The 25,527-nt window shown below is 56.8% G+C and overlaps 2 protein-coding genes across 12 annotated transcripts in view; one reads left to right on the top strand and one right to left on the bottom strand.

Moving 5' to 3' along the window:
- ARHGAP17 (Rho GTPase activating protein 17) overlaps positions 1–8,085 on the top strand; it is a 44,703-nt gene extending 36,618 nt beyond the window's left edge. For 5 of the 11 annotated variants that reach the window (XM_053957657.1, XM_053957655.1, XM_053957650.1 and 2 more), the window contains 3 exons: positions 1,385–1,548; positions 2,210–2,800; positions 7,105–8,085. In XM_053957657.1, coding sequence (XP_053813632.1) covers positions 1,385–1,548; positions 2,210–2,800; positions 7,105–7,235 — 886 coding nt within the window. In that variant the 3' untranslated portion in view covers positions 7,236–8,085. Of the gene's footprint in view, positions 1–1,384; positions 1,549–2,209; positions 2,801–3,056; positions 3,503–3,749; positions 3,774–5,629; positions 5,675–7,028 lie in introns of those variants that run through there. The other 6 variants (XM_053957653.1, XM_053957648.1, XM_053957651.1 and 3 more) reach the window with 6 other exon arrangements.
- An 85-nt stretch (positions 8,086–8,170) lies between these two features.
- On the bottom strand, positions 8,171–24,605 carry SLC5A11 (solute carrier family 5 member 11). Its single transcript, XM_053957663.1, has 16 exons — positions 24,505–24,605; positions 21,341–21,508; positions 20,482–20,553; positions 19,815–19,919; positions 19,586–19,645; positions 19,125–19,229; positions 16,880–16,985; positions 15,301–15,381; positions 14,615–14,820; positions 13,717–13,852; positions 13,269–13,376; positions 12,870–13,020; positions 12,496–12,664; positions 12,197–12,412; positions 11,043–11,178; positions 8,171–9,684 (listed from the first exon to the last, which is right to left on the bottom strand). The coding sequence occupies exons 2-16, from the start codon at positions 21,470–21,472 to the stop codon at positions 9,473–9,475; spliced, it is 1,995 nt and encodes a 664-aa protein (XP_053813638.1). The 5' UTR covers positions 21,473–21,508; positions 24,505–24,605; the 3' UTR covers positions 8,171–9,472.
- Between the last annotated feature and the right edge of the window lie 922 nt (positions 24,606–25,527).

The raw sequence follows: 25,527 nt of genomic DNA, 5'->3' as shown, positions 1-25,527 counted from the left end.
GCAGCGGCTTGGCAGCGGCTCCGGCAGCGCACTGGTGTCACCTGTGCCCCCGGGGCTGCGATGCGCCCTGGCAGGTGCGGGCAGCAGCGCCCTGCAGGGGCTCTCCTGCCACGGGCGTGGCTCCACAATTGGCCTCCTGGAACAGCACACAGAACTGGTCTAATAAAGTAGCGTCCATGGTTCTGGGTGTTCCGGAATTCATCTGCTGATATAGCATACACGGTTCTGTCCGTTCTGGAGTTCATCTTCTGAGATACCGGAATTCTCGGGGGAAGAACTGATGATGAAAAATACACTCTGTTTCTACTGCCCACACTGACCTTCCCACGTTATGTTCTGGAGATGTGCACACAGGTGATACCAGTTTGCTGCTGAAAGAGCAAAACCTAAGGTGGCGATACCAGAAACCTGTTGGTCTTGTTTGTTGTTTCTCGTACACGTTATCTGGAGATGTCTTGTTTTGTTTATTTGTCTGTGGCAGGTGTTAGTGACGAGCAGACTTGCTTACTAGAAAACTGGCAGTCAGTTTATCACATTTCAGGGTTAGTTTCTTTAGGACAGGTAGGTACACAGGCTCTTTGCTGTTTAGTTTCTCTTGAAGCTCTGCGCTGGTGTCCCTGGACTCCAAGGCTAATTGCAGCAGCCTGACTTCCTCCTGTGAGGTGGAAGCAGCACTCTGCTGTCAGCTCTTCAGTGTTCTGAGAGCTGTGACAAGCCACGTGTGAAGCCTGCAGTGTTTCCAAATGTCAGCCTCAGGGTGAAACCCCACCGTGGGGTTTGATGCAGCACTGACTCTTGTGCACAAAGCTTGTTCTCAGGTGACATATTTACAAAACCAGCTCCTCTGGAAATCCCCTGCACACCAGTATTTCCTCCACAGATGGCTTTTGCAGCAGAGGCAGCTGAAACGAAACCTCGGGGGTCGTGTCTGAAAGTGGCACTTAAAATCTGCACAGCCTCTGTGCAAGTACTCACAATTTGTTAACAGCACCTGGAGAAATGGGGATTGCAAAGTGCCAGTGGAAGTGAGTAAAGTCGGTGCTTTTGAGGGCTAAATTGAAGGGAGAGAAGCCTGCAGGTGCATGGCCACAGGAGGGGACCCTGCCCAAACCACCTCACCTGGCTCATCCTCCATCATCACCCATCAACACAGCACGCCACCACTGAACCATGTCCTTGAGTGCCACATCCACGTGTTTTTTGAACACTTCAGGGACTGTGACTCCACCACTTCCCTGGGCACCTGTGCCAGGGCTTGACAATGCTTTCCATGAAAATTGTTGCCTCGTGTGTGATCCACAGCACGGTTTGTAAGGGAGCAGCTGCAGCTGAGCCAGACAAGGCACATCACAACCATCTCTAACGTGGGCTCTTTCATTTCCAGTACCTCAAAATCCAAGGACAGCTCGTCTGCAGCCACTCCTCCCCCGGTGAGGAACGGCGGCCAGGCAGGGCCTGCCCCGGGCCAGGCAGCCCCCAGCAGCTCCCAGCTCTCTGTCAGCCAGCCCCAGAACGCTGCTGGTCCCAGTCCCCACGCCCTGAGGAGAGGTGTGTGTCCGTTTGCTTTCCAAGCCTTCCCACTATGTTCCAAGCCTTGATGTACTGCAGAAGTGCTGCTGAAATAACTTCATCAGCATCTCTGCCCTCATACAGACAGCAGTTCAATCTGTTGGCTTGTCCCCAAGGCCTGGCTGTAAAGCAGCTGTGACTTTTGGACTCTCTGAATGGTGACAGTGTCACCAGTGCTGTTTAACAAACTCTCTCAAAAGCTACTGATCAGTAAATGCTTATATTTCATAATGCACCATTTTATTTTCATAACATTGCTGGGGGTGTTTTGTGCTGCTGATTGTTTTCTTTGGGAACTTGGTTTGGAATCATAGAATTCCAAAATGGTTTGGGTTGGAAGGGACCTTAAAACTCATCTTGTTCCTTCTTTGCCACGGGCAGGGACAACTTCCATTGTCCCACAGTGCTCCAAGCCCTGTCCAGCCTGGCCTGGGACACTGCCAGGGATCCAGGGGCAGCCACAGCTGCTCTGGGCACCCTGTGCCAGGGCCTGCCCACCCTCACAAGGACTAATTCCTTCCCCATATCCCATCTCACCCCAGTCCCTGGCAGTGGGAAGCCATTCCCTGTGTCCTGTCGCTGCCTGTCCCTGTAAATCCCCCAGTCCCTGATGCTGGACTCTCCCCTCTTCTCTCCACAGCTGTGAAGAAGCCGGCGCCAGCCCCCCCCAAACCAGCCAACCCCCCCCCGGGGCAGCCAGGAGGCCAAAGCTCTTCCCCAGCTGCTCAGCCACCTTCTGTCTCCCCAAAACCACCGGCCAGAAGCTCTTCTCCTCCTGCCCAACACGCCAACCAGGGAGCGGCCCCGACCTCCTCCCCGTGCCAGGTTTCTGCACCTCGGAGATCCTCCAGCAGCCTGTCCCCGCTCCAAGCTCCCAGCCACCCTCCCCCGCAGCCCCCAGCGCAGGCAACTCCTCCCCTGCAGCCCAAGGGCAGCAGCCAAGCATCTCCAGGCGAGCAGGGCCCCGAGCAGCCCTGCTGCTCCTCCGTGCCCCTGCCGCAGACTCCGACTCCGCCCGACACGCCGCCGCTGGGCAAGCGCCCGGGCAGCATGCCCCCCGAGCCCTGCCCGGCTCCCTGCGTGCCCCACGGGGGCACCTTGCCCCGGCCACGGCCCGTGCCCAAGCCCAGGAACAGACCCAGCGTGCCCCCTCCGCCTCACCCTCCCTCGCAGCTGCCTGCGGACGGGCTGGCTGCAGCCCCCACGCAAACGGCCTCCAAAATAGTCACAGGTGAGTGCATCCCCCCCCTCCTCCCCTGGCTGCTGCCTCCCTGGGGACTGGCAGTGCAGGAAATTGTGCCTGGAGCTGGGGGTTCGTGGGGGGCAACCTGGAAAGCACAAACCACAGCTGGAATGCTCGATAGCTCATTTCCAGTCAGTGCCCACCCAGCTGCTCTGCGCACGAGGGTGTCGTGCCTGAGGCAGAAGTGTCTGGGGGCAAGTGGAGATGAACTTCTGTTGGTTTTTTTTTTTTTCCTTTTTGGAAGCTTAACACTGTGACAGCAGCTCCAGCTCGGCATCTTGGCAGTCAATTCTGCTTGTACATCTGTTGCCAAAAAGCAAATATTTAGAGGAGGGAGAAGATGTAGCCAAGGATGGTGGATTTCAGCACATACTGAGATAAGAAGAGGGCACAAGTGGTCACTGACACGTGTTTTAGCAGGCAAAACATGCAGAGAATGTTTTACCTTGTGAGAACACAGCCTTCTGATGTGCATTTAAGTTGGACATCCAGAAGCTGAAGAATCACCTGTATTAAACTGTATTTCTTAGGTCAATATTTACGGAGCCTCACATTTTAAGTGCAGCCCTTGCTTTAAGACAACCATGAAGTAAAGAGAAACTTTTGTCTTCTCACAGAAGATTCACGAAGCTTGTAGTTACCAGTTTGGCTGGGACAATGTTACTTTAATAAAGTTTATTTTTTTTTTAATGTAGTTGCTAAGGCCATTCAAAACCAGCAGATTTTGGAATGTTTTCCTGCTGAGTCACTGCTTGTTCTGGGAAATTCTGAAGGAAGAGATACTGAATGTGGGAGACTAATGCTTTTAAATCTACTTATAATTAATAATGGTTGGAACTTTCCCATGACACTGCAGCTTCTCTAGAATTAGACTAATGTATTGGAATGCAGAGTATCAATTCTGTTGCCTAACAGCTCTACCCCAATGCCTTCACAGGTGGGGATGGTTACTGCGAATAAGGTTTGTACTCACAGAAACTGCAACTGCAGCTGAACTGCTCCTGTTTGTAGCTTTGAGTTCAGACGTGTGCTTGGCACTGTGCTCTGCCAGCCCCGTGTTCTCACCCCTGCGTAGGAAATGTGCTCTGCCAGCTCTCTATCACCCCTCCATAGCCTCCTGCCTGCAAGAGGCTTCAAGGCCTCTGCTGCTCAGCTGCAATGGGCCAGTGCACATTCAGTTACTCCTGGAGTCCCTGGAAAGAATTAACCCCTGACACCAGGCCCCCAGCGTGAGCCCCCAAGTCAGGTGTGATCAGTGACCCCTTTCCAGCAGGCTTGTCCTCCTCAGTGCAGGCAAATAATGAATTTGGTGGTTTGTGGTTCCGTGTTAATGTAGCTCTCACTTTAGCTTTGCAGTTATTTTTAACCACTTGGAGTTTTTGGTTTTTTTTTTTTTTTTTTGGCAAAATCCAGGCTGATGTGCCTGAACCCATGGCAGAGCAGCCCCTGCAGCATGGCACGTTGGCCTCCAGGCTCCCTGCTGGCTCTGCCTGCTCAGCCCCACTCGTGCACACCCCACTGACATCCCTGCTGGGCTGGGAGGCCCTGGGCTGCTGCTGCTGCCTCCTGGGGAGCAGCTGGGGAGTCAGGGCTGCCTGAGAGAAATCAGGGCTTGCCCCTTTGCAGCCAGGACACTGACATCAGGGTTGGACTGGGAAGTCAGGCTGGAAGTCATTCAGGTTTGGGGTTTCTGGTAATTGGAGAAGGAGGTTGCCCAGAGCAGCTGTGGCTGCCCCTGGATCCCTGGAAGTGGCCAAGGCCAGGCTGGACAGGGCTTGGAGGAACCTGGGACAGTCAGAGGTGTCCCTGCCCATTATAGGATTCCATGAAGGAACCTGCAGTGAATGAGCTGCTTAAGCAACTGGAAAGTAGCTTTGATTTTTAAAATAACTGACTTCTGATTGTACTTTTGTCAGTATATTTAAAATATGAGGATAATATATTCCCAAGCTGAAGTCAGAAGTGAGGCTGGGCTCTGAATCTTGACAGCACTTTACAATGAAGTTAACAGCAGCAGCTGTGCTAATGAGTCCAACTTCAAGGAAAGGCTTAATCTAAATTTCCAAGTGTTTCATAGTTTGACCGTATTTATTTTCGTTTTAGGGTTTTCCTGGTTCTGAAGAAATTGCTTCAATGCTAGCAGACAGGGAGGGTTTGTTTTACCCCAGTGCAATGGGAGAAATCCTTATCTTGTAATTAACATCCAGCTGGGGCTGCTTCATTAGAATTGGGCACGGCAAGCACCTGCCAGAGGGGACTACAAACCAGAGCAAATTGGGCCAGGTGTGTGCTGTAAACACAGTGTGGGAGCTGCCACGCAGGGAAATTGGGAAAGGAAAGCTGCTGAGGGAGGATTCTCTCCAAAACTGGTGAAGGGACCTAGGAGATCCAGCCTGTTTAGAAAAAACCCCCTTGGGGAGGGGTTGAAGTGACACTCGGGCTCACCTCCAGCAGTACACTCCATGCTAAAGCATCCACCTTTTCCAGATCAATGTGTTTTTAAAGGATTAATAATCTGAATTAACACCACCACCTGTCACATAAGAGTGTCTGCTCTAATATGCACACCTGCACATACCAGCACTTACAGACTCACTAATTCACAGTGTGCAGCTGCAGGTTTTAATTTGGACCTTAACGAGTGGAATGAGGGAACAAACAAACCTCATCCTGATCCCTGGGTTCTGAACTGTCCTCAGGATACTGCTGACTCCTTTGTCCCTGTACTGGGCTTTAGTAATGCCTCAAATTCTATGTATGGTGTTCAAGTAAGAAGCCCTAGAGTATTCTAATCAAAGGTTTTATTAAATAATCCAGATGTTTGACCAGCATTCAGTAGGAACTGTATTGGCAAGTGCAATGGTAAGGAAAAGGCCCCTGATTGGCCGCCACTGCTGCTAATTGCTAATTGCTAATGATGTGTGTGCTAACTACTAACCCCCCCCAGTGCCCTGCTGTGTGTGTGCCCGGCATGGCCAGAGAGGGGCTGCTGCTGCCCCCATTAACCCACTAAAGCGTTGGAGAGCAGAATGTGAAGCTCTTGGTGTCACCTTGTGCTGTCTCTGTGTACAGAAAACCCAGAACTGTTCCATGCTGCTGTGTCTGGTGTCACTGCCCTGTCCCGTGCCCCAAGTGCTCCCTCCCCGTGTCACAGCCTCCCAGCGTGGCTGCTCCAGGGGCTGGGGCCACTGGGAGTGTCCCTGCCCACGCAGAGGCTGGGGTGGGATGGGATTTAAGGTCCCTTCCAGCCTGAACCATTCTGTGGGGTTCTGTGGCTGGAGCTCCTGCTCAGTGCCAGCCCAGACCAGGATGGGATTGCAGCTGCTCTGTGCAGGATGCCAGGACACAGATCCCTGAGGCTGCTGGGCTGTGGGGGCTCAGGAGCAGGGCAGGCTGCACTCAGGGGCTGCTCTCCCCTCTCCCAGCTCATTTAGCTCAGAAACCTTCAACGTGAGCTTTCCTGCAGTAACTTCTGGGTTAACTTCAGGATTTCATGCTTGAGTTTTGAGTCCCAGTCTCTCTAGGATGCCTGTCTGCACCTCCTGTGCTTGAAAACAAGGCATTTATTTGGATTTTTTGTTGATCTAAGTGATCTAAATTACTTCCTATGTGGAGCAGCTGCTGGACTGCGGTAAGGGATGTCATGGCATGTTGTAAATCAGCTTTCCAAAATCCTGACAAGATTTTCAGTTACCTTTTTTTGAGCTGCTAGGGATTTTTCTGGTCTGATAATTCTAGCTGCCAGGGCAGTCGGTCACCAGAGATGCAGCATTTTGTGGTCCCTTTTGGACACCTTGGCTTGAACAAAATTCTCTCCTCAGAAGAGGCAAAGACCATGACATGCCCTCTTTACACAGGAGAGAGGTTTAATCTGCACTTGGTGTAAATAACTTCTGCCTCCTTTTGACACCATCCTTGTTCCTGTTGCTTCTCAAAGTCACAGGTGGTGTTCCCTGGTGCATGATTTAGGTGCCAAATGATTTCACTGAGCGTTTTGACACGAAAGTCCAGAGTAGCTCTCCAGGGCCATTGAGGAATCTGATCCTAAATCAGACTCGCTGTCCTCCCTCCTTCAGGAAGAAATGGGTTTGTTACTCTGCCCAGGGCTGACCCAGGGTCTGTAGGAGGAGCAGTTGGGCTCAGCCCTGTGTGCCCACAGGGGCCAGCTCTGGTCCAGGAGCCTTCCTTGACCTTTGCTCTCCCTTCTCTGTCTAAGGAGATGCCCGGGAACTCCCGACTCAGTGAGCTGGCCCTGGCCCGGCTGCTAAACTTGCTGTTCCCTTTTTGTGCAGACTCTAATCCCAGTATTCCAGAACCGCTTCCAAACCCTCCTCCAGAGCTTCCTGCAGAGCTGGCGGGCAGAGAGCTGCACAACCACCTGCTGCTGGACATTGACAACGACACGGAGAGCACCGCGCTGTGACCCGGCGCTCCGGCTTCCCCGGGCTCCTCTCCGGGGGGAAAACCCGCAGACCTACCAGGGAAAGGCTTCTTCTGGCAGCGTGGCACAGCTGGGCACAGCTGGGGCTGGAGCCTCCTGGGGACGCTGGTCTCCAGGGTGGCCGAGGTTGGAGAAGACCTCTGAGAAAATGGAGCCCAACCTCTGGCCAGGCTCCGGTTTCGCCCTCAGAAGAAGTTTAATGATCTGGGTCTGGACAACGGTTTTCAAACTCTTGGATGGAAGGAATGAATTCCTGCAGGAACTCGCCTAGGAAGCGTGGTCAGTGCTGATACAGGTGGTATTAGCAGAAATTCCAAAAGAATAAGGAGCAGAACAGTAGTTATTTAAAGTGCATGTCTGTATTACGGAAATAATCCTTCTCACGGCACGGTTAGAGGTTGGTTGTAGTTCTTAGCCCGTACCAGGAGCTGCCTCCCAAGGGACATTCCCTCTCGGATTTGCTGCAGATTCCCCTCAAGCCATGAACCAAACCCCTGCCCCAGTGCTGGTGGTGACTGCTGGTTCTCAGTCACCCTGTGGAACTGTGGATGCATCCAGTGCCTCGAAGGACTGTCGTGCTGTAGGAGGAACTTCTGTCTCTTTAATCATTTCATTGCTACTTAGGATCAGTACTTACCCTGATTTCATAGTTATTTGTATTAACCTGCTTTGTTCATGTGCAACTGGCAACTGTTTCACGAGGAAACGGTGGAAATGGGGTTTGTGCTTTTGTTGAAAACGGTTGAATTTTGAAAGAACTTTGAAACAGCTGTTTGGATTCAGAAGTTGAGTGAACATTTATAAAATTAAAGATTGTTTTTTGTCAATTTAAGGCATCTTTATTCTAGTTTTGTTGCTTCCACTTGGTCCTGAAGGTCACAGTGATCCCCTGGACTGTGTCGCTTGGAGTCACTGGCTGCTCAGCTTGGTTTTCCCTTCAGGACTTCAGTGGGAGCACTTTGAGACCTTCCTCTGTCACCACACCAGCCCTGTAACAAATCTTTGTAACTCTGAGTTCAGTTTGAAGAGCCACAGGCTCCAGTCCTGTGACTGATGTTGGTGTTTATCCCCCACACTGTGCAGTGCCTCTCTCCCCCAGGGTTTCCAGCAGTGTTTCACAGGCTCAGGAAGGATCCCCAAGTGCCAATTCCCCTTAGGTGGTTTAACAAGAGGATTTCCTGACTCTGTGGACTGCTGCAGGTTTCCAGGTGCTGCTGCCTGTTGGCACTGCCTGCACACACAGCTCTGGCAGCTCTGGGGGTGATGTTTGCTACGGCCCTGCAGTATTTAATGAATTCTGGCCACCCCAGCAGCCTGGGGAGGGGAGTAGGAGGCTCTGCAGGGCACCAGGGCAGGTGAGGGGCTCCAGGAGGAGCTTCCTCCAACCTGGAGGGAGCGTGGGGCCCAGAGGTCGTGGCAGCCCCCCATCCCCACAGAGTCCAGGCAGACAGGGAGCAGCTCTCACTCTTTAATGTTTCTCTGCAGCTGCACGAGGCCCAGGGCCAGCGATGGTCCCAGCCCAGGGTTCTCTGCTGAGGCACTCCCAGAACAGCTGTGGGTGCCCAGGCCATGGGGGGCTGCCCCTGGGCACCTCTGCCCTGGCACATCTGGTGGGTTTGGCTGGTTTAGGTCCTTCAGGTGCCCCCGGCAGCAGTTGTGGGGCGGTTTCCACGCTGGCTGCTGGTGTTGGTGTTGCCATTGGAGTGGCAGAGGTCCCAGACAGGCCCAGCAGCACTCGCTGCACACAGGGAAGGAGCTGAACAGGCACAGAGGCACAACAGAGCCCAGACAACAGCCCTTGGCTCTGCTCCGGGCACTCGAGGTGTCACTCTAGTCCCTCAAGGCCAGAGGAGCTGAACCAGAGGGAACCCGAGTGGTCGTAGCTGGTTATAGAGGCATAAATAGGAAGAGAGTCCAGGCTTCCTGAATTCCAGGCAGTGCTCTAAGGCCAAAGAGCAAAATTAAATATTTAAAATAACCAAACCAACCTTCCTCAGCTGGTTGGTGCCAGGTGGGGTCTGACAGTGCCAGTGCCAAGTGCTCGGCCCCGGGCACAGCCAGGCCCCCATTAGAAACAAGGAAAATATTAGGTCTTTAAAATGTCTTAAATAAAGAAATAAAATTTAGAAAGCATTAGGAATTACACGAACCCTCTGCTAATCATTAATATTTACACCAGTTAGGATTAGATGGTGCTGTGTGGCCTGGCAGCCCCCTGGCTATGCGAAGTATGCCCAGAGGAAGACCCCGGCGCACACACACAGGAGCAGGTTGGCGTTCAGGACGTGCTTCACCAGCGGTTTCTCCTCCAGGGACACCGCGGGCAGGGGCTCGGCTTTGGGCACGTTCTCAGCCCCCTCCTGCCTGCTCTCCATCCCGCAGAGCCACAGCAAGGTGCTCAGCAGCTTCCAGCTCCCCTTGGCCTCGGCACCTGGAAGCAGAGACGAGGGGTGAGCCTGGCCAGCACGGCCAGGAGTGCCTCGTGCTCCTGCGCAGGGGGCTTGGTGCTTGGTCTCCACGTGAACACCCTATTAACCTCTATTAACACCCTATTAACCTGTATTAACACCCTATTAACCTCTATTAACCCACACTGGCACCCCCCAGGTCAGCACCTGCAGCACCAGTTCCATCCTCCCTGCGGCTCCGAGCTCAGGCTCTGCTCCTCCAGCAGCCACGGAAACGATAAACCAAACCTCAAAACTGAGCTGTGGCTGCTTGGTGCCCCTCAGTTGAGTGCTGCCCCAGTCCATTCCTGCCACACCTCTAAGCTGGACTTTCCCAGTGCCTTGGGACACACGGCATGAAACGCTGGGAAGGCAGCGCTGGTGTCCAACAAGTGTGAGGCTTCCCAGCAGTGGGAGAGCTGCACCACAGCTCATTAACCCACACCAGCTTGTCACAGATCAAAGGGACACGCAGCAAAAGCTGACACGTTGCATAAACAGGGGCCTGAGCCTGGCAAAAACAAGGGGTGGGAATCATGGCTGCAGAATGCACGGACAGCTCTGCCCGGTACCAACGAGCACAAGCTGTAAAAAATGCAAGTCCTCCTTCACTGATCTGCCAAGAGCTGGGCCCAGGGCTCTGGGCTCTCCCTGCTGCTAGAGCTGATCAGAGAGCACCGCTGGAAAACAGAAGGGGAATTTCATCAACATGACTGTGTTTTCCTCCACCCTCCCCTCTTCCAGCCAGTTCTGGCAGCAGGTGCCAGGGCACCAGCCCCGGGATAGTGGCCGTGGCTCTGTATCCCCTCCAGCTCCTTTGCTTCAAGCTTTTGAAATGCCATCGAGAGCTGGAAAAGGAACTCAACTCCTGCTTGGGTAAAATGTCAGGTAAAGCCTTTTTGCCCCTGGACAAGAGGAGATGGAGGTCAGACCCCACTGAGCTCTGCAGCTCCTCCCGAGGGGCAGCTCCCATCCCTGCTCTGGGACAGGGACAGCACCCAGGGCACGGCTGGAGCTGGGCCAGGGAGGGTCAGGCTGGATTTTGGGAAAGGCTCTTCCCCCACAGGGTGCTGGCACTGCCCAGGGAATGGGCACGACCCCGAGGCTGCCAGAGCTCCAGGGATGCTCAAGGTGGGGTTGTTGGGGGGGTCTGTGCAGGGCCAGGGGCTGGGCTGGATGATCCTTGTGCGTCCCTCCCCGCTCAGCAGACTCTCTGTTCTTTAACTCTGTGACTCTTTCCACACACCCTGAGGCTCCAGAATTCCAGAGGAAGGAGCTTTAAGGCTCGCTGTCTTGCAGGCCGTTGGGAAGGGCTGCGGGGTGGGGGTGACCGAGCACTGACCTTTGCTCCCGTCGGAGCTGCTCTCGGCAGCGGGGCTCAGCTCCAGCTGCAGCGGCTCCTTGGCAGCGCCGGGGCCGGCTGCCGGCTCCTGCCGGGGCAGGGCATCCCCACGGGTGAACCAGGTGAGCCGACTTATCTGATGGCATGAAGAGTGCAGGTCAGGAACCGCTGGCCCGGGCTGCCCGCGGAGCCCTCCTGCCCCGGGAGCAGCCCCTGCCCCCTGGAACGCAGCAGCTGCTCGTCCTCCACCTCCGGAAAATGAGTCTGAAAGGTCTGTAGTGAGGGGACAGCTCGGTCCCTGGGCACAGACTGACAGCAGGTCAGGGAGGAGCAAAAAGAACAGACATTGTGGCCAGGGAGGGCTGGCTTGAAATAGGGGTGCTGAGAGAAGAGGCAACAGGTGGGAAATAGGGTTTTTTTCCTTCAAATATCTAAAAGACTCATTATAGAGGGATGTCGTCAGTGGCACTGTGGATAGAGAGGGATGAGCACCACATAAAGCTGGAAAGATTCAGGCTGGAGATGAGGAAAAGCTGTTACAGGGAGGGCAGGTGAGCTCTGGACTGATCACACACCTCCGGGCATCTCCCTTGCTGGGCACTTCTGAGTTCAGGGTTAGTCCTGTCCTGAAGCAAGAGGATGTGCTGCTGTGTGAGCTCTGAAGCCCCCCTGCCCCTCCTTTCTGCTCTCAGTGCCTTCCTGCAGCCTCAGCACCAGGACATCTACTGAAAACAGTCGGACTGGCACAAACCTGCTCCAGAGGAGAGGTGCTCCCTGCACTGGGTTTCTTTTCTGCGAGGAAAAATGTTTCCTCGCTGAGTTAGTAAGAGAGTTGGTAAAGATGACCCAGAAGCTGGAGTTTCTTGGAAAATAGAGGGGGAAAGGCTAATTTGTCATGGATGAAACACACACGCTTGAACTTAACAGCAGCTCGTGCTAGAATCCACTGCTGACCAGCCTCCAGGGTGGGATTTATGGGCCCCAAATCAGAAAGAGCAGCAAAGGGGCCGGAGCAGAGGAGGGGTCACTGCTCCAGGTGTGCCCATAAACCAAGAATGAACGGAGGCTTGCATCTGCAGCTTGCTTCTCCCCAGGGAGGCAGCGTGGGGCACCCTGGAAGGCGTTTGGGGCGCGCAGGGGGGGGGGGGACGCACCATTTCGGGGGCCGGGGGCTCGGTGGCCACGCTGACCACGAGCACGGTGAGGGCGGTGATGGCTCCCAGCACCATGGAGAAGTAGAGGTAGTGCATGTACTTGACCACGCCGGGCCGGCCGTCGGGCTCGCCGCACCGCGGCTCGGGGTAGATGAAGTCCAGCACCAGGCGGACGCCGCCCAGCAGCAGCCCCAGCAGCAGCCCCCAGAAGGCTCCCTGGGAAGGGGAGGGAAGGGATTCTGTGTTGGAGCAGCATCCAGCGGGGTGCAGGGCTGCTCCCGGGCCGGCAGAGCCGCTACCTTCTCGTTGGCTCTCTTCCAGAAGCAGCCCAGGATGAACACCACGGCCACGGGCGGCTGCAGGTAGGAGCTGATGGACTGGATGTAGATGAAGAGCTGCCCGCCCTGGCCAGCCTGCACCAGGGGGATCCACAGGATGGACACCACGGTCAGCAGCAGCACAAAGACCCTGGGGGAGACAAAGGGGCCCTTCCTGTGAGCTCAGGCCCTGCCCCTCCTGTTGCTCGGGGTGAGACTGTGACCAAGGTGTCCCACAACCCAACAGCCTCCGCTGCGGTCCTGCCCAAGCTGGGCAGGGTGGTGTCACCTCAGCAGCTGTGCCCAGCTGTGTCTGGCACCCAGGCTCTGATCCAGCTCATCCCAGTTCTCCCCACCTGCCCACGACCATCAGCTCCCACTCGGAGCAGCGAGGACGGAAGTGCTTCCAGAGGTCCATGGTGAAAATGGTGCTGGAGCTGTTGAAGATGGAAGTCAGGGAGGACATGAGGGCTGCAATCATCACGGACATCATCAGGCCCCTGAGTCCTGGAACAAGGAGAGGCAGAGCCACCCTGAGGAACCCTCAGTGGCTCCACTGCAGGGTGGCCTCGAGGTCTTCAGTGGGCTAGAACAGACTTTAAAACTGGCTTTAGCTCCAATTTAAAATGACAGTGATAGGTGCATCCCACACAAACCCCACTAAATGACAGTTCCAGGCTACTTGCCTCTCTGAACTTCCCTCCCAGACTCCTGTGCCAACCCCACCAGCGCCAGAACCATCACCAGGCTCTTACCCACAGGCAGGAGCTCCAGCACCAGCTTGGGATAAGCAATATCAGAGCAGCCAGAGGGGTTCCCACAGATTTTTTGGCAAATTTCTGGGTCTGCACAAGCCACCAGATCTGAAACAAGCAGTGGGGAGTGAGAGGCAGCATTGCCAGGCACAGTACACCAGTGTCTCTGAACAAGCTCCTCTGCTGAACGGTGTAAACTGCTTCCTAAGGGAAATACTGGAGAGCCTGGGGGGCTTCCAGCCAGTGACACAGGGCTAGCTCAGCACGGGCATGTCTGGGGCTGCTCTGGCAGGACCTGCATCCTCCAGCTCCTCACTGGAAGGAAATTTCTCCATGTGTTGGGCATTTGATGCATTGGAACCGCCCAGCTTATTGAGGAAAGGCTTCTCCAGCTCAGTGCAGTTGGCACAGCCAGAGGGAGGGAAGAGATCTCTCCCTCAGCACTTACCTGGGAAGAGAACCCGGCTGATCATGCCTGGCATTACCATCATAAAGAGGGGCAAAATCTTCAAGTAGGAGGTCATCAAGGAGCCTCCTTTGGCGTGGGAGAGGTTTTTGGCAGCGAGGGACCTCTGAACAATGACCTAGGAATGAAGGAATGGGTTTGGTTGGCTGCCAGCAGCAGGAGCTGGCTGGGATGGAGCGATCCTGACTTTGATCTCCACTGAACTCTGGAAGTCTCAGAGGGTGATCACAGAGCTTGGCTGTGCCTCTGGAGCCCTCGCTTTGCATCCTGGCTCCTTTCAGAAGCACAGGCACTGCTTTGTGCCATTCCAGCCGAGCCTGGGAGGACACTGTGCTGCAGGGCCTGACCCTCACCTACCCATGCCCAGGATTTTCCATTCTTGCTGCTCTGGGGACTTCCCTGACCCTGTGGAGGAGCCTGGCCAAGGAGCAGGACAGAGCTGAAATGGGCAGAGTTAAATAAGAGAGCAAGAAAGCACAACTGGAGCAGCAGGAGGTGTTTTAGGGCTTCGGGTCCCTGGCTCTGATGGTGTCACTGGGAGGGATGGGAGCCAGACCCTGGGAAAGGTGAGAGAAGAAATTCACAGGTGGTTCACAAGGAACGAAAGGATCAAGTTAAAAAGCAAAGAAACAAACAAAAGGCTTCTTTATAGACTGGGATTAACACACAAACACATTCTTACCCCTTTTTCCATGGAGATGATTAGTAATATTTACTTGTGCATATCAAGATTTCCTTTTTAGGACTTAACCATCTGCTTTTGATGATGGCAAAATAAGATTTTACTGATGATACCCCTCAGAAAATGAGTCCAGGTGAGGTGGCAACCCCCAGGTTTGTAGTGGGATTCAGCCAGCCACAGGAAGGAGCAGTGACCCACCTGATCTGTGCACCAGTACCACAGGGATGGGATGGTCATTCCCACCAAGACTCCTGGCCAGGGCAGGTCAGAGTCCACAGGGTCTCGGAAAATGTGGAAAGCATCTTCCCTGGGCAAGCCACAGCTGCTGTTCTCCTTGCGGATGCTGGGAATGGCATCAAAGTATTTTGCCTGTAAACCTTCAAGGCCACCAACTTCAATAAAACCTGGAATGGGTCATGAGAAGCTGTTACTGCATCCCCCCGGGTCAGGACTTGGATTCCAGTCTCTGGGTCACTGTGGGTGATGCTCCACGAGCATTCCTTAAAAATCAGCAGCTCTTGATTCTCCCACCGGGCTGGGGAAGATTCCCACTGCTGGCTGGAGCAGGTGCTGCCTCTCCTATGGAATCACAGAATCCTGGCATGCTTTGGGCTGGGAGGGCTCTCAAAGCCCTCCCAATGTCAGCTTAAAGCCCACCCAGTGCCACCCCTGCCATGGCAGGGGCACCTCCCACCATCCCAGGCTGCTCCAAACCCCATCCAGCCTGGCCTTGGGCACTGCCAGGGATCCAGGGGCAGCCCCAGCTGCTCTGGGCACCTGTGCCAGGGCCTGCTCACCCTCCCAGGGAAGGATTTCCCCCTAATATTTCACTTGATGAGGCTTCTGTCATAGCGTAAGTGACAAAGCCCCAGGCAAACACTCACTGAAGACCATGAGGGACACGGCCCCGATGAGCATGATGAGGGTCTGCAGGGCATCAGTGTAGATCACGGCTGCCAGGCCACCTGGGGAGCAGAGAGGCACAAACTGCCATGAACTGGGCTTGCTCTGTCACAGCACTTCACACTTTGCACGAGTTCTTGCCCAGCAGCACAAGCCGAGCCCTGAGCCTGGCCGGGGGGTTCTGTCCGTGCTGGGGGCAACTTTGGCCAAAGACACTTTGGAATTTCTCAGGATTTGAGTCATCACGAGTCACCATTTTGTCTCTATAAGCCAAAAGCAGAAGTAGTTCTACGGGAACTACATGGAAAAGCTCTAAAACAAAGCCCAAGCTGAAAAAAAAAAGAGGAAAAAAAAAGGGTTGTGATTTTACATCACTGGGGGTGAGCAGTGGGAAAGGAATAACCTTTATTTGTCTGGGATTTCTGTGTGGCTGTTTTCCATTTGGCCACTCCTAAGCCCTGAAAGGGCATCCAAGCCTGGAGTCTTTCCTCATGACACGGCTCATTGTGGTGCAAATCCCTCACACCTCCGCGGAGCCCCGGGGAAACAGGGGACGTGCACCCTGAGAATGCCTCGGCAGAGCTTCTCCTTGAGGCACAGCAGACCTGCACCCACCTGGGGCGGCCTCTGAGGAGGCTTCACTTACCCTCACCTGGCAATTTTTTCTAAAAAGTGTGAGTTTTCAATCGCCTTCCCACCCCAGTATCCGTACCCATGGCACAACCAGGCTGCTGTGGGGCAGGACACAGTGCATGGCATGAATCCTGGAGTCCCACAATGGTTTGGGGTGGAAGGGGCCTCAAAGCCCACCCAGTGCCACCCCTGCCATGGCAGGGACACCTCCCACTGTCCCAGGCTGCTCCAAGCCCTGTCCAGCCTGGCCTGGGGACACTTGAATGTCTCAGCTGAGTGGGCAGGGCAGGGCCAGGGTCAGTGCTGGTCACTGCTGGTCACTGCTGGTCACTGCTGGTCTGGTCAGTGCTGGTCAGTGCTGGTCAGTGCTGGTCTGGTCAGTGCTGGTCAGTGCTGGTCACTGCTGGTCAGTGCTGGTCTGGTCAGTGCTGGTCACTGCTCATCTGGTCAGGGCCAGGTCAGTGCTGGTCACTGCTGGTCACTGCTGGTCTGGTCACTGCTGGTCACTGCTGGTCAGTGCTGGTCAGTGCTGGTCAGGGCTCGTCTGGGCAGGGCCAGGTTCAGTGCAGGTCAGTGCTGGTCAGTGCTGGTCACTGCTGGTCTGGTCAGTGCTGGTCACTGCTGGTCACTGCTGGTCAGGTTAGTGCTGGTCACTGCTGGTCACTGCTGGTCTGGTCAGGGCCAGGTCAGTGCTGGTCAGTGCTGGTCACTGCTGGTCTGGTCAGGGCCAGGTTAGTGCTGGTCACTGCTGGTCACTGCTGGTCAGTGCTCATCTGGTCAGCGCTGGTCAGTGCTGGTCACATGAGTGCTGGTCAGTGCTGGTCACTGCTGGTCAGTGCTGGTCAGTGCTGGTCACTGCTGGTCAGTGCTGGTCTGGTCAGGGCCAGGTCAGCGCTGGGCAGGGTCGGCTGTGTCCCCAGCACCCACCGGACACGGTGTACACGGCAGTGATGGCCAGCAGCCCGGCCACGGCGATGTACAGGTCCCAGTGCAAGGCCTGCTGGATGAACAGGGCCCCGGCGTACATGTCCACCTGCAGGGACAGCAGGGACAGTCACACAACAGGGACAGCAGGGACAGCCACACACTGCAGGGACAGCAGGGACAGCCACACACTGCAGGGACAGCAGGGACAGCAGGGACAGCCACACACTGCAGGGACAGCAGGGACAGCAGGGACAGTCACACAACAGGGACAGCAGGGACAGCCACACACTGCAGGGACAGCAGGGACAGCAGGGACAGCCACACACTGCAGGGACAGCAGGGACAGCAGGGACAGTCACACAACAGGGACAGCAGGGACAGCCACACACTGCAGGGACAGCAGGGACAGTCACACACTGCAGGGACAGTCACACACTGCAGGGACAGTCACACAACAGGGACAGCAGGGACAGCAGGGACAGCCACACACTGCAGGGACAGCAGGGACAGCAGGGACAGTCACACAACAGGGACAGCAGGGACAGCCACACACTGCAGGGACAGCAGGGACAGTCACACACTGCAGGGACAGCCACACATTGCAGAGACAGCAGGGACAGCAGGGACAGCCACACACTGCAGGGACAGCAGGGACAGCCACACACTGCAGGGACAGCAGGGACAGACACATGCTGCAGGGACAGCAGGGACAGCACAGACACACACTGCAGGGACAGTCACACTCTGCAGGGACAGCAGGGACAGTCACACTCTGCAGGACAGCAGAGTCACAAACTACAGGGACAGCACCACCCAGCCCCTCCCGGTGCGCACATTCAGCCCCCAAACCCCCCCTTTACTGGGCCCAGCCTGGTTTGGACACAGCCCCGGCCCCACAGCAGCACCAGGACCACTCCCCGGGCAGTTTGTCATTGCTGCTGGTCCCAGCGGTGACAGCGAGGGGGTGGCAGGGCTGTCCCGGGAGGGGACAAAGCTCTGGGGTGGGGGCAGCTCCTCTCTTTCCCCAAGCCCCAGGGTGGGGGGGCTGGGCTGGGCAATCTGCACTCCAAACCCTCCCTCCCCGGCTCCCCCCGGGAATTGTCCCTGCTGCCCTGGGGACAGGGTGATCAGCAGCAGAAGTGTCCCCAGGGCCGGGCCCAGCCCTGCCCAACCAGCTCTGCAGCTACGTGGAAATGCTGCGGGTTCGGGGAGCTCCGGGACAGGCAGGGGGGGAGCAGACAGGGCTGAGAGCACCCTGAGCACAGGAGCTGCGCTGTCACACATCCCAGCAGGTGGAAATGGAGTCATTCCGTTCAGTCCAGAGCACAAGCTGAGCCTTCCCCGTCGGTGCCATCTGAACCCCGGGACGCACACATCCATTCCATGCAACCCTGGAGTGCTTTGGGTGGGAGGAGACCCTAAAGCCCATTCCAGGGACACCTTCCCCTGCCCCAGGGTGCTCCAAGCCCTGTCCAGCCTGGCCTGGGGCGCTGCCAGGGATCCAGGGGCAGCCCCAGCTGCTCTGGGCCTCACACCTGCCCCGGGAAGAATTCCTGCCCCATATCCCATCCATCCCTGCCCTCTGGGAAGCCATTCCCCATGTCCCGGCACTCCAAGCCTTGGTCAGAAGTTCTGGGGGGTTCAGAGGCAGGGTCAGACACCGTGTCCCGCTCTGGGACAGGAAAAACCCCAGCAGGGATCCGTCTGTTCCACGGATCCATGCCCTGGCTGGCAGTTAATGAACAGCCCCCGGGCTGTTGTGCAAGGCTTGATTCAGTTATTTATTCAAACAGGTGCAATTAAGGAATGAAAACTTCTCTTCTAACCCTGTCCCAGCTCCTCCATCCTGCCATAACAGCCCCTGGTGTCTGAACAGGCAATAAATGTGCAAAGGGGAGAAACTGGGGGAGCTGCCAGGGCTGCAAAATCTAACAACCAGCACATCCACCCTCGCAGCCTCACCTTTCCATGGGCTGTGGCTGAGGACACTGACACGAGCTTTCCCTCCTCCTGTTAGCATTCAGGTGCTAACTGAGCACGAAAAAAAGAAGCTACTCTCCTTTTTGTGTAGGGTCTCAGAAAAACAGAGTCTCTCTTCCTTGATCACAAACCCTTCTCTGCTCATCCAGGCAGAGCCACTCCTTGCATTTCTCAGCCTCACTGGTTTGAATTCACTTTGGAAATGTGAGCAATCTGTTTCCTTTTTTTTTTTTTCCTTCTTTTTTTTTTTTTTTTTCCTACTTACAGATATTTTGGTGAAGATGTAGATGAACAAGTAGAGAATGGCCAGGAATATCTGAATTCTTTTGCCTCCAAAACGTCTCTGCAGATACTCCGGCATGGTCGTAACCTACGGAGGGGCACGGGGTGAGGGAAGGTGGGACAGTCCCTGGGGCATTCCCAGAGCTGCCAGGAGCTCCCCGTGGAGCTGTGGGGGTGTTTGCAGTGGGACAGGAGCAGGAGAGCCCCGGGGGTGTCTGGCTCTGCTGCGATGCTGGCACAGGGCTCTCCATCAACCAAGAGTCTCCATCCCCATCCTCGGGACATGGAGGGACTGTGCTCACTGCCAGGGGCTGGGGGCAGCCTGAGCCCCCCTGCCAGCAGCTCTGTCACCCCGGCCAGGCCAGGGGAGCAGCGGCAGGCCCCGCAGGAGCAGCGGAGGGAGCCCATCCATCACCACCCCGGGGCCACCCAGCGCGCACCTACCCCCGAGGCGATGTAGATGGGCAGGAAGAGCCAGGCCAGCACCAGGACACAGAACATCCCCTGCGGAGGGAAGGGAGGGTCAGAGCGGGGCTCGGGGCTGTGCTGGGCTGGGCAAGGTTGTCCCCGCAGCTGGGGACTGCCAGCCCCGCAGCAGGAGCGCGGCTGAGCCCCGCTGTCCCCGCTGTCCCCGCGGGGCAGGGCGGGCTCCAGCTGCCGGTGCCGCACTCACGTTCCACTCGTAGGCTGTGGCCGCAATGCCCGAGGCAGCTCCCGAACCCGCCAGGCCGATGAAGTGCCCGCTGCCCACGTTGCTGGCAAACAGGGATGCACCCACCTGGGGAAAGGGAGAAATCGGCTCTGGCTCCGGCACAGGGAGCACAGGGAAGCTGTTCCCACTCCTGGCTGCAGAGGACACGGAATCCTTGTCAGCCTCTGCCGCCTTCTTTTCCCTACAGGTTCAGTGGCCTTGGCACCTCTCTCCAGCTTCTTTCACCATTCACTGCCAATTTGTGGGCGTGTTTGGGACAATCCTGCTTCCAAAGCATCCAATCTCGCGTGGGTGAGCAGAGAAGGTGGGGGGAGCAGGTAGAAATGCCAGGTTCTGGCATCAGCTCCTGCTGAGGGACCAGCCCAGCCAGCACAGGCTCGGCACAAAGCTGTGTCCGTGCTGGGGGCCCCAGGGAATTCTGGAAATCTCCAGGAGCAGCCAGGTTTTGTGAGGCATTGGGCTGGGCCTCGCCCTGGAGTCTGAAATCCGGGGGGAAAAGCCAACGTGAAACTGGCAAAGCACAGGAGTAACTTCTGGTTGTTTATTCCTGTTTGGAGAAGTGGGCAGTGCCCCGGCAGAGGTGTTGGTGCAGCTCAGGGCCCTGGGCAGGGGGCACAGGGGTACTCACAGGCCACCAGACCATCTGTCCCCCGGCGAGGAAATAGCCCTTGACGGTGCTGCGCTGCGTCTTCCACATGGACTGCGGGCACACAGAGGGGCACGGCTCAGGGCTCCACCCAGGGACTGCCCAGCACAGCCCCCCAGCTGCCTCAGCTGGAACAGAAGGCTTTCCTTGAGGGACACTTGCTGCTGGGAATCCTGGGGCTGGGGGACGTGCCCTGAGCCACAGGCAGTGCTCCATCTCCTCGGCGCCCTGATGGAATGTTTTGTGTAACGAGCAAACTCGACCGCTCCGGGTCAGAGAGGAAGGCAAGCAGTTTTGGGCAAGAACTGCAGAATCCCTGGGTGTCAGGAGCACTCAGGAGGAATGCTGGGCACTGCACGTGTGACTCGTGGGCTCCCCTTCCCCAGAGATGATCCATGCAATACCCTGAGAGCTGTGCACCACGGCCAAGGGGAGCAGCTATTCCTCTCTGCCTCCCGACAGCCAGGCTGTCACAAAAGCCATGCCAAAGGACGTCCTTCTGCCTTAATTATATATAGACAATGCTAATAATTTAAGGAATCTGCTGTCGGGACCCCTGTGGACAAGCACAGGTGATTTATAGGACAGCAATTCCTTCCTGGACGAACAAAACATCATTGTTAGCAATAGTTTGTACTCAGACAGCCTCTTCCTCACAAGGGTTCTCAAAACCTTGGCTAGCACAGGCCTGGCCACTCCCCAGGGACAGTGAGGACACTTCCCAGGCTGAGGAGAGGACAAGGACCTGGAAACTCCCCCCTCCAGGTGTTGAGTGCAGTGAAAAGCAGCCCCATTTCTCAGCACAACGGGGCACAAGGACGTGTTTGAAGCGTCTGCTCACCCAGAGCCCCACGGCGAGGACGAAGAGGAAATAGAGCACGAGCACGGCGATGTCCACGGGCTCCAGCGTCTGCTGGGGGAACACGTCCCACGAGGGGGTCACAGAGGCCGGGGGGACGCTGGTGGGGTCCATGGCTTCCTGAGCACTCCTCTGTCCTGCTGCATACACCTGTGGAAGGACGGGTGAATGGGCAGGGAAAGCCCCGGGCAGGCGTTAATGAACAGCCTTTGAGGAGCTCGGGGTGCTGAGGTGCTGCTGCTGCTGCTGCCAGAGCTCTGGGGCAGCTCCTGCTTCTGTCATTTGCCCCCATCCACGACTCCCTCGCTGTGATGGGGATGCTGCCAGCGGGCAGGCCAGCTGCGCTGGGGGATTTCTTGTGTGGTTTTCTGACTGCTGAGAAACGGGGGCATTAGAGAGAAGGTGGAAACAGCTGGAACAGGCAGAGGGAAGGAGCAGAGCTGGGGGTTACAGCCTGAGGGGCACAGGGTGGCAGCACTGCAGGACTGGCCCCAGTGAGGAGCTGCTGCCAGAAACGTGTCCCTCGCAAGCCAGCAGAGTGTGGTGACACCTGAAGAGCCCCAGCAGTGCTGGCATTCTCCTCCCTTGCCACAGCAAGAGCTCGAGCCCTGTGCAGAGCACTCGGGTCTCCTCCTGAGCCAGGGAACTGTCCCCTGCTCCTTGTCAGGAAGAGACTGGCAACGTGTCACCAAGGAACACAAAAACCCATTTTCTTCTCCAGAAACCCCTGATGGTGAAGTGTGGCATCACTGTGGGATCCCCGGAAGGGCCCCCTGGAGCATCCTGTGGTGCTGCCCCTTGGCAGAAGGGATGAAGGATGAAGTCCAGGCAGGGAGGTTGGTCGGGTGTTTGAATTAATGGCAAGTTCCTTCCCATTTCCTCTTTCCCTCAGCTCAGGCACGCTTTGGGAGCAGGACAGGAGGTGAGAGGCAGCCGAGGCCACCTGGGCAGTCCCTGGCTCAGCAGTGGCCGCAGTCGGTCCCCAAGGAGCCCTCAGGGCCGCACAGAGCAGGTTTGGGATCGTTCCTCTTACCCTGCTGAGCCGAGGAGAGGCTTCCCCCGGGGAGGAGCAGTCACCAGCCTCGCAGCGGGGCCAGCCCCGGTGTCACCGCCAGGTGTCTGCTGGTCCCTTCCTGCACGTCTGGCCGGGTCCTTTGGCCTCTCTTGCACTTGTAAGGGGACACTTATAGGCTGCCCCCTGCCAAAGGGCTGCAGGAGGTGTGGCGAGGGTGCCGGGACACCCGGCACGGACGCTCGGATCACAAGCGGTCGGACAAGTTCTTCCTCTGAGCCGAGGGCAGCAAAGCCCGGCCGGGGCAGGGCAGCCTCCTGTCCCACGGGTCCCACAACACCCTCTGTCAGGTGTGGGGCTGAGCTGAACCTGCCCTCAGCTCCCCTGTGGCCTGAGGACTCGCCCAGAGCGTGACCGGCCACGCTCCTGCCCCGGTGGCACCGCGGGGCCGCCCAGGTGGCTGAACCACCAGAGCAGCAGAGCAGAGGAGCTGGAGGATGGAGGTGCTGGAGGATGAGGAGGGCAAGGCCTGCCCCGTGTCCTGCAGCACCACCTGGGCTCATCCATTTGCCAAAGCTCGGGCAATAAATAAATAAATAAATAAATAAATAAGGAATTCCCAGTGGCAGGAACCATCCCAGCACCCGTTTCCCACAGCTGGGAGCTGTATCCTGACTCTGCAGCCTCCAGCACAAGTGCCAGAGCTGGTAGAGAGCCATGATCCGGTTGAGGGCAGTGGTCCCAGCTCCAGGCTGGGACTGGGGACACTCAGCACCTCGGCAGAGCCTTTTCTGTGCTTTATGAGCCCCCTGGATCCCTCGTGAGCTCCTGCCTGGCAGGGATGCAGGGCACTGATGACCAGACCGCTGCTGTCTTACCTCTTTAAGGGCCAATGTGTCTTGGCTGCTGCTGAGTTTTTACTGGCACGCTTAACCTCTAACTAGGAAAGGAAAAACAGGGTTTGGTATGTCAGCCTGGGGAAGCTGCTAACCCCACTCCCACACGTCCAGCTTCCCCCTGGCACCGCTGTTTCCTTCCAGCCCGGGACACCTTTCCCCTGAGGACCCAGAATCTCAGAATCAGGGAATCTCAGAATCAGGGAATCTCCCGAGCTGGGAGGGACCCACAGAGATCACCCGAGTCCGCCTCGGGTCACAGCACGGTTCGGTGCGCGGGGGCAGCAGGGCTCGGCCCCGCGGGAGGGACAGGGCTGTGGCTGTCCCTCGAGAGGTGTCACACAGGGGGACAGGGCTGTGGCTGTCCCTCGAGAGGTGTCACACAGGGGGACAGGGCTGTGGCTGTCCCTCGAGAGGTGTCGGGCAGGACACAGCTGTGTCTGTCTGTCCCTCCCAGAGGTGTCGGGCAGGACACAGCTGTGTCTGTCTGTCCCTCCCAGAGGTGTCGGGCAGGACACAGCTGTGTCTGTCTGTCCCTCCCAGAGGTGTCGGGCAGGACACAGCTGTGTCTGTCTGTCCCTCCCAGAGGTGTCGGGCAGGACACAGCTGTGTCTGTCTGTCCCTCCCAGAGGTGTCGGGCAGGACACAGCTGTGTCTGTCTGTCCCTCCCAGAGGTGTCGGGCAGGACACAGCTGTGTCTGTCTGTCCCTCCCAGAGGTGTGCACACAGGGGACAGCCCCGCAGCACCTGCCGTGCCCGCGGCACAGGGAGGGAGGGAGGGCGGCTGCCCTGCAGGGACATTCCGGGACTGCCGCAGGTGCCGCTCCGGCTCCTCCCGGGGCAGGAAAGCGCCGCGGATTCCCAGATCCCGACTCTGCCCAGTGGAAATTTTGCCCGTTTTGTGAATTCAGCTCACAGCCCGCTGTCCCCCGGTGCCTGGCACAGGCGGCGGCGCTTTCCTCGCCAGAGATTGTGAGGAAGGAACATCCGTGGCATGGGAATGAAGCTGCCGCAGCCGGCCCTGTATCAGCAGCGCCGGGGGCGCAGCCCACGTGGCTCTCGAGTAACCCGGCGGCACCGCAGCGCTCTAAATGCCTCCTCGGGGGATTTTTTTAAAGCATTCCCAGGTCCATCCACCTCCTCCGGCCACCACGGCTCGCCGGGGCCCAGAGCAGCCCAGCAGAGCCCCGAACCCGACGGAGCTCCCGACTCGAGGTAGAAGCTGAAAGGGAACTTACTGCGCTCAGCCGGGTCTTATTCTGCTCCCCGCGCCGGGCACCAGCAGGGCTCTGCCAACTGACAGGCAGCTTAAATATTGCCAGAGAATCGGGGTTTGCCAGCGGAGCTGTTAACAGGGTCACAAGGAATGAGAAGGAATATTTATAGTCAAAGTTAAACTAATTGACCGAAGTTACTCTTTTGGTCTCCCGTGGCTCTGGTGAGAAGTGCATTATTTTCACTATCAGGGCTCCCGGGTCAAACTCCACGGAGTGCCATTCTCTTAAGCAATCTGTGCGGCTAGGCGAGGGACACAGAACAATAAAAAATCAGGGCTGATGTCCTCTGGAGCTGACAGCCCGTGGCACAGGGAGGAGCTGACAGCCAGTCCTGTCTCTGTGTTTGTGCCTGAGCCTCGCAGGGCGCAGGATCCGTCCGTGGGCTGGGATTTGTAACACGCCACTGAGGCTGTAGGTTGATCCCAGAACCGAGTCCCTCTCTGGCAACAGGCTGGAGGTTTGTCTTGAGCATCATCTGTCTGAAATCCCTGACAAACCTTTAGGGCCAAAACACACAGAGAGGGATGCTGGAGAGGGACCTCACAGCACAGTGGCCGTGGAAGGAGCAGCTCATAAATCCCTGGAACTGGGGTGCCCAGGTCCCCAGCAGCACTACTGAGGAGCCCCTCGCTGGGCAGGTGACCCACGAGCCTGGAGGGCACATGGAGGATGGGCACTGTGCCCTCACAAGCCTCATCCATGTGCCAGCCTTGACCAGCAGGGATTTCACTGTAGGTGACCCGCTAAGGGGGTGTTTTAACCTGCCAGGGACAGGCTTAGCTGGGATATTGGGAATAAATTCTTCCCTGTGAGGGTGGGGAGGCCCTGGCACAGGGGAAGCTGTGGCTGCTCCATCCCTGGAAATGTCCAATGCCAGGTTGGACAGGGCTTGGAGCAGCCTGGGATGGTGGAAGGTGTCCCTGCCCATGGCAGGGATTAGGGGTGGGTGACCTTCAAAGTCCCTTCCAGTGCAAACTTGATGAT

The sequence above is a fragment of the Vidua chalybeata genome, chromosome 16 (genome assembly GCF_026979565.1).
Source record: "Vidua chalybeata isolate OUT-0048 chromosome 16, bVidCha1 merged haplotype, whole genome shotgun sequence".
Lineage (NCBI taxonomy): Eukaryota > Metazoa > Chordata > Aves > Passeriformes > Viduidae > Vidua > Vidua chalybeata.
Note: the sequence above shows the minus strand (reverse complement) of the source record. Positions and strands in the feature narration are given on the sequence as shown.

What these genes read in the sequence shown, in the direction of transcription:
- SLC5A11 (XM_053957663.1), bottom strand. Translation starts at nt 21,472, where the DNA reads ATGGACCCCACCAGCGTCCCCCCGGCCTCTGTGACCCCCTCGTGGGAC. An exon ending in CCACAGCCTACGAGTGGAAC is followed by an intron (nt 19,646 to 19,814) that starts GTGAGTGCGGCA and finishes TTCCCTCCGCAG; the next exon opens with GGGATGTTCTGTGTCCTGGT. An exon ending in GAGCTGATGGTCGTGGGCAG is followed by an intron (nt 12,665 to 12,869) that starts GTGGGGAGAACT and finishes TGTCTCCCCCAG; the next exon opens with GGTCTTTGTGCTGCTGCTGA.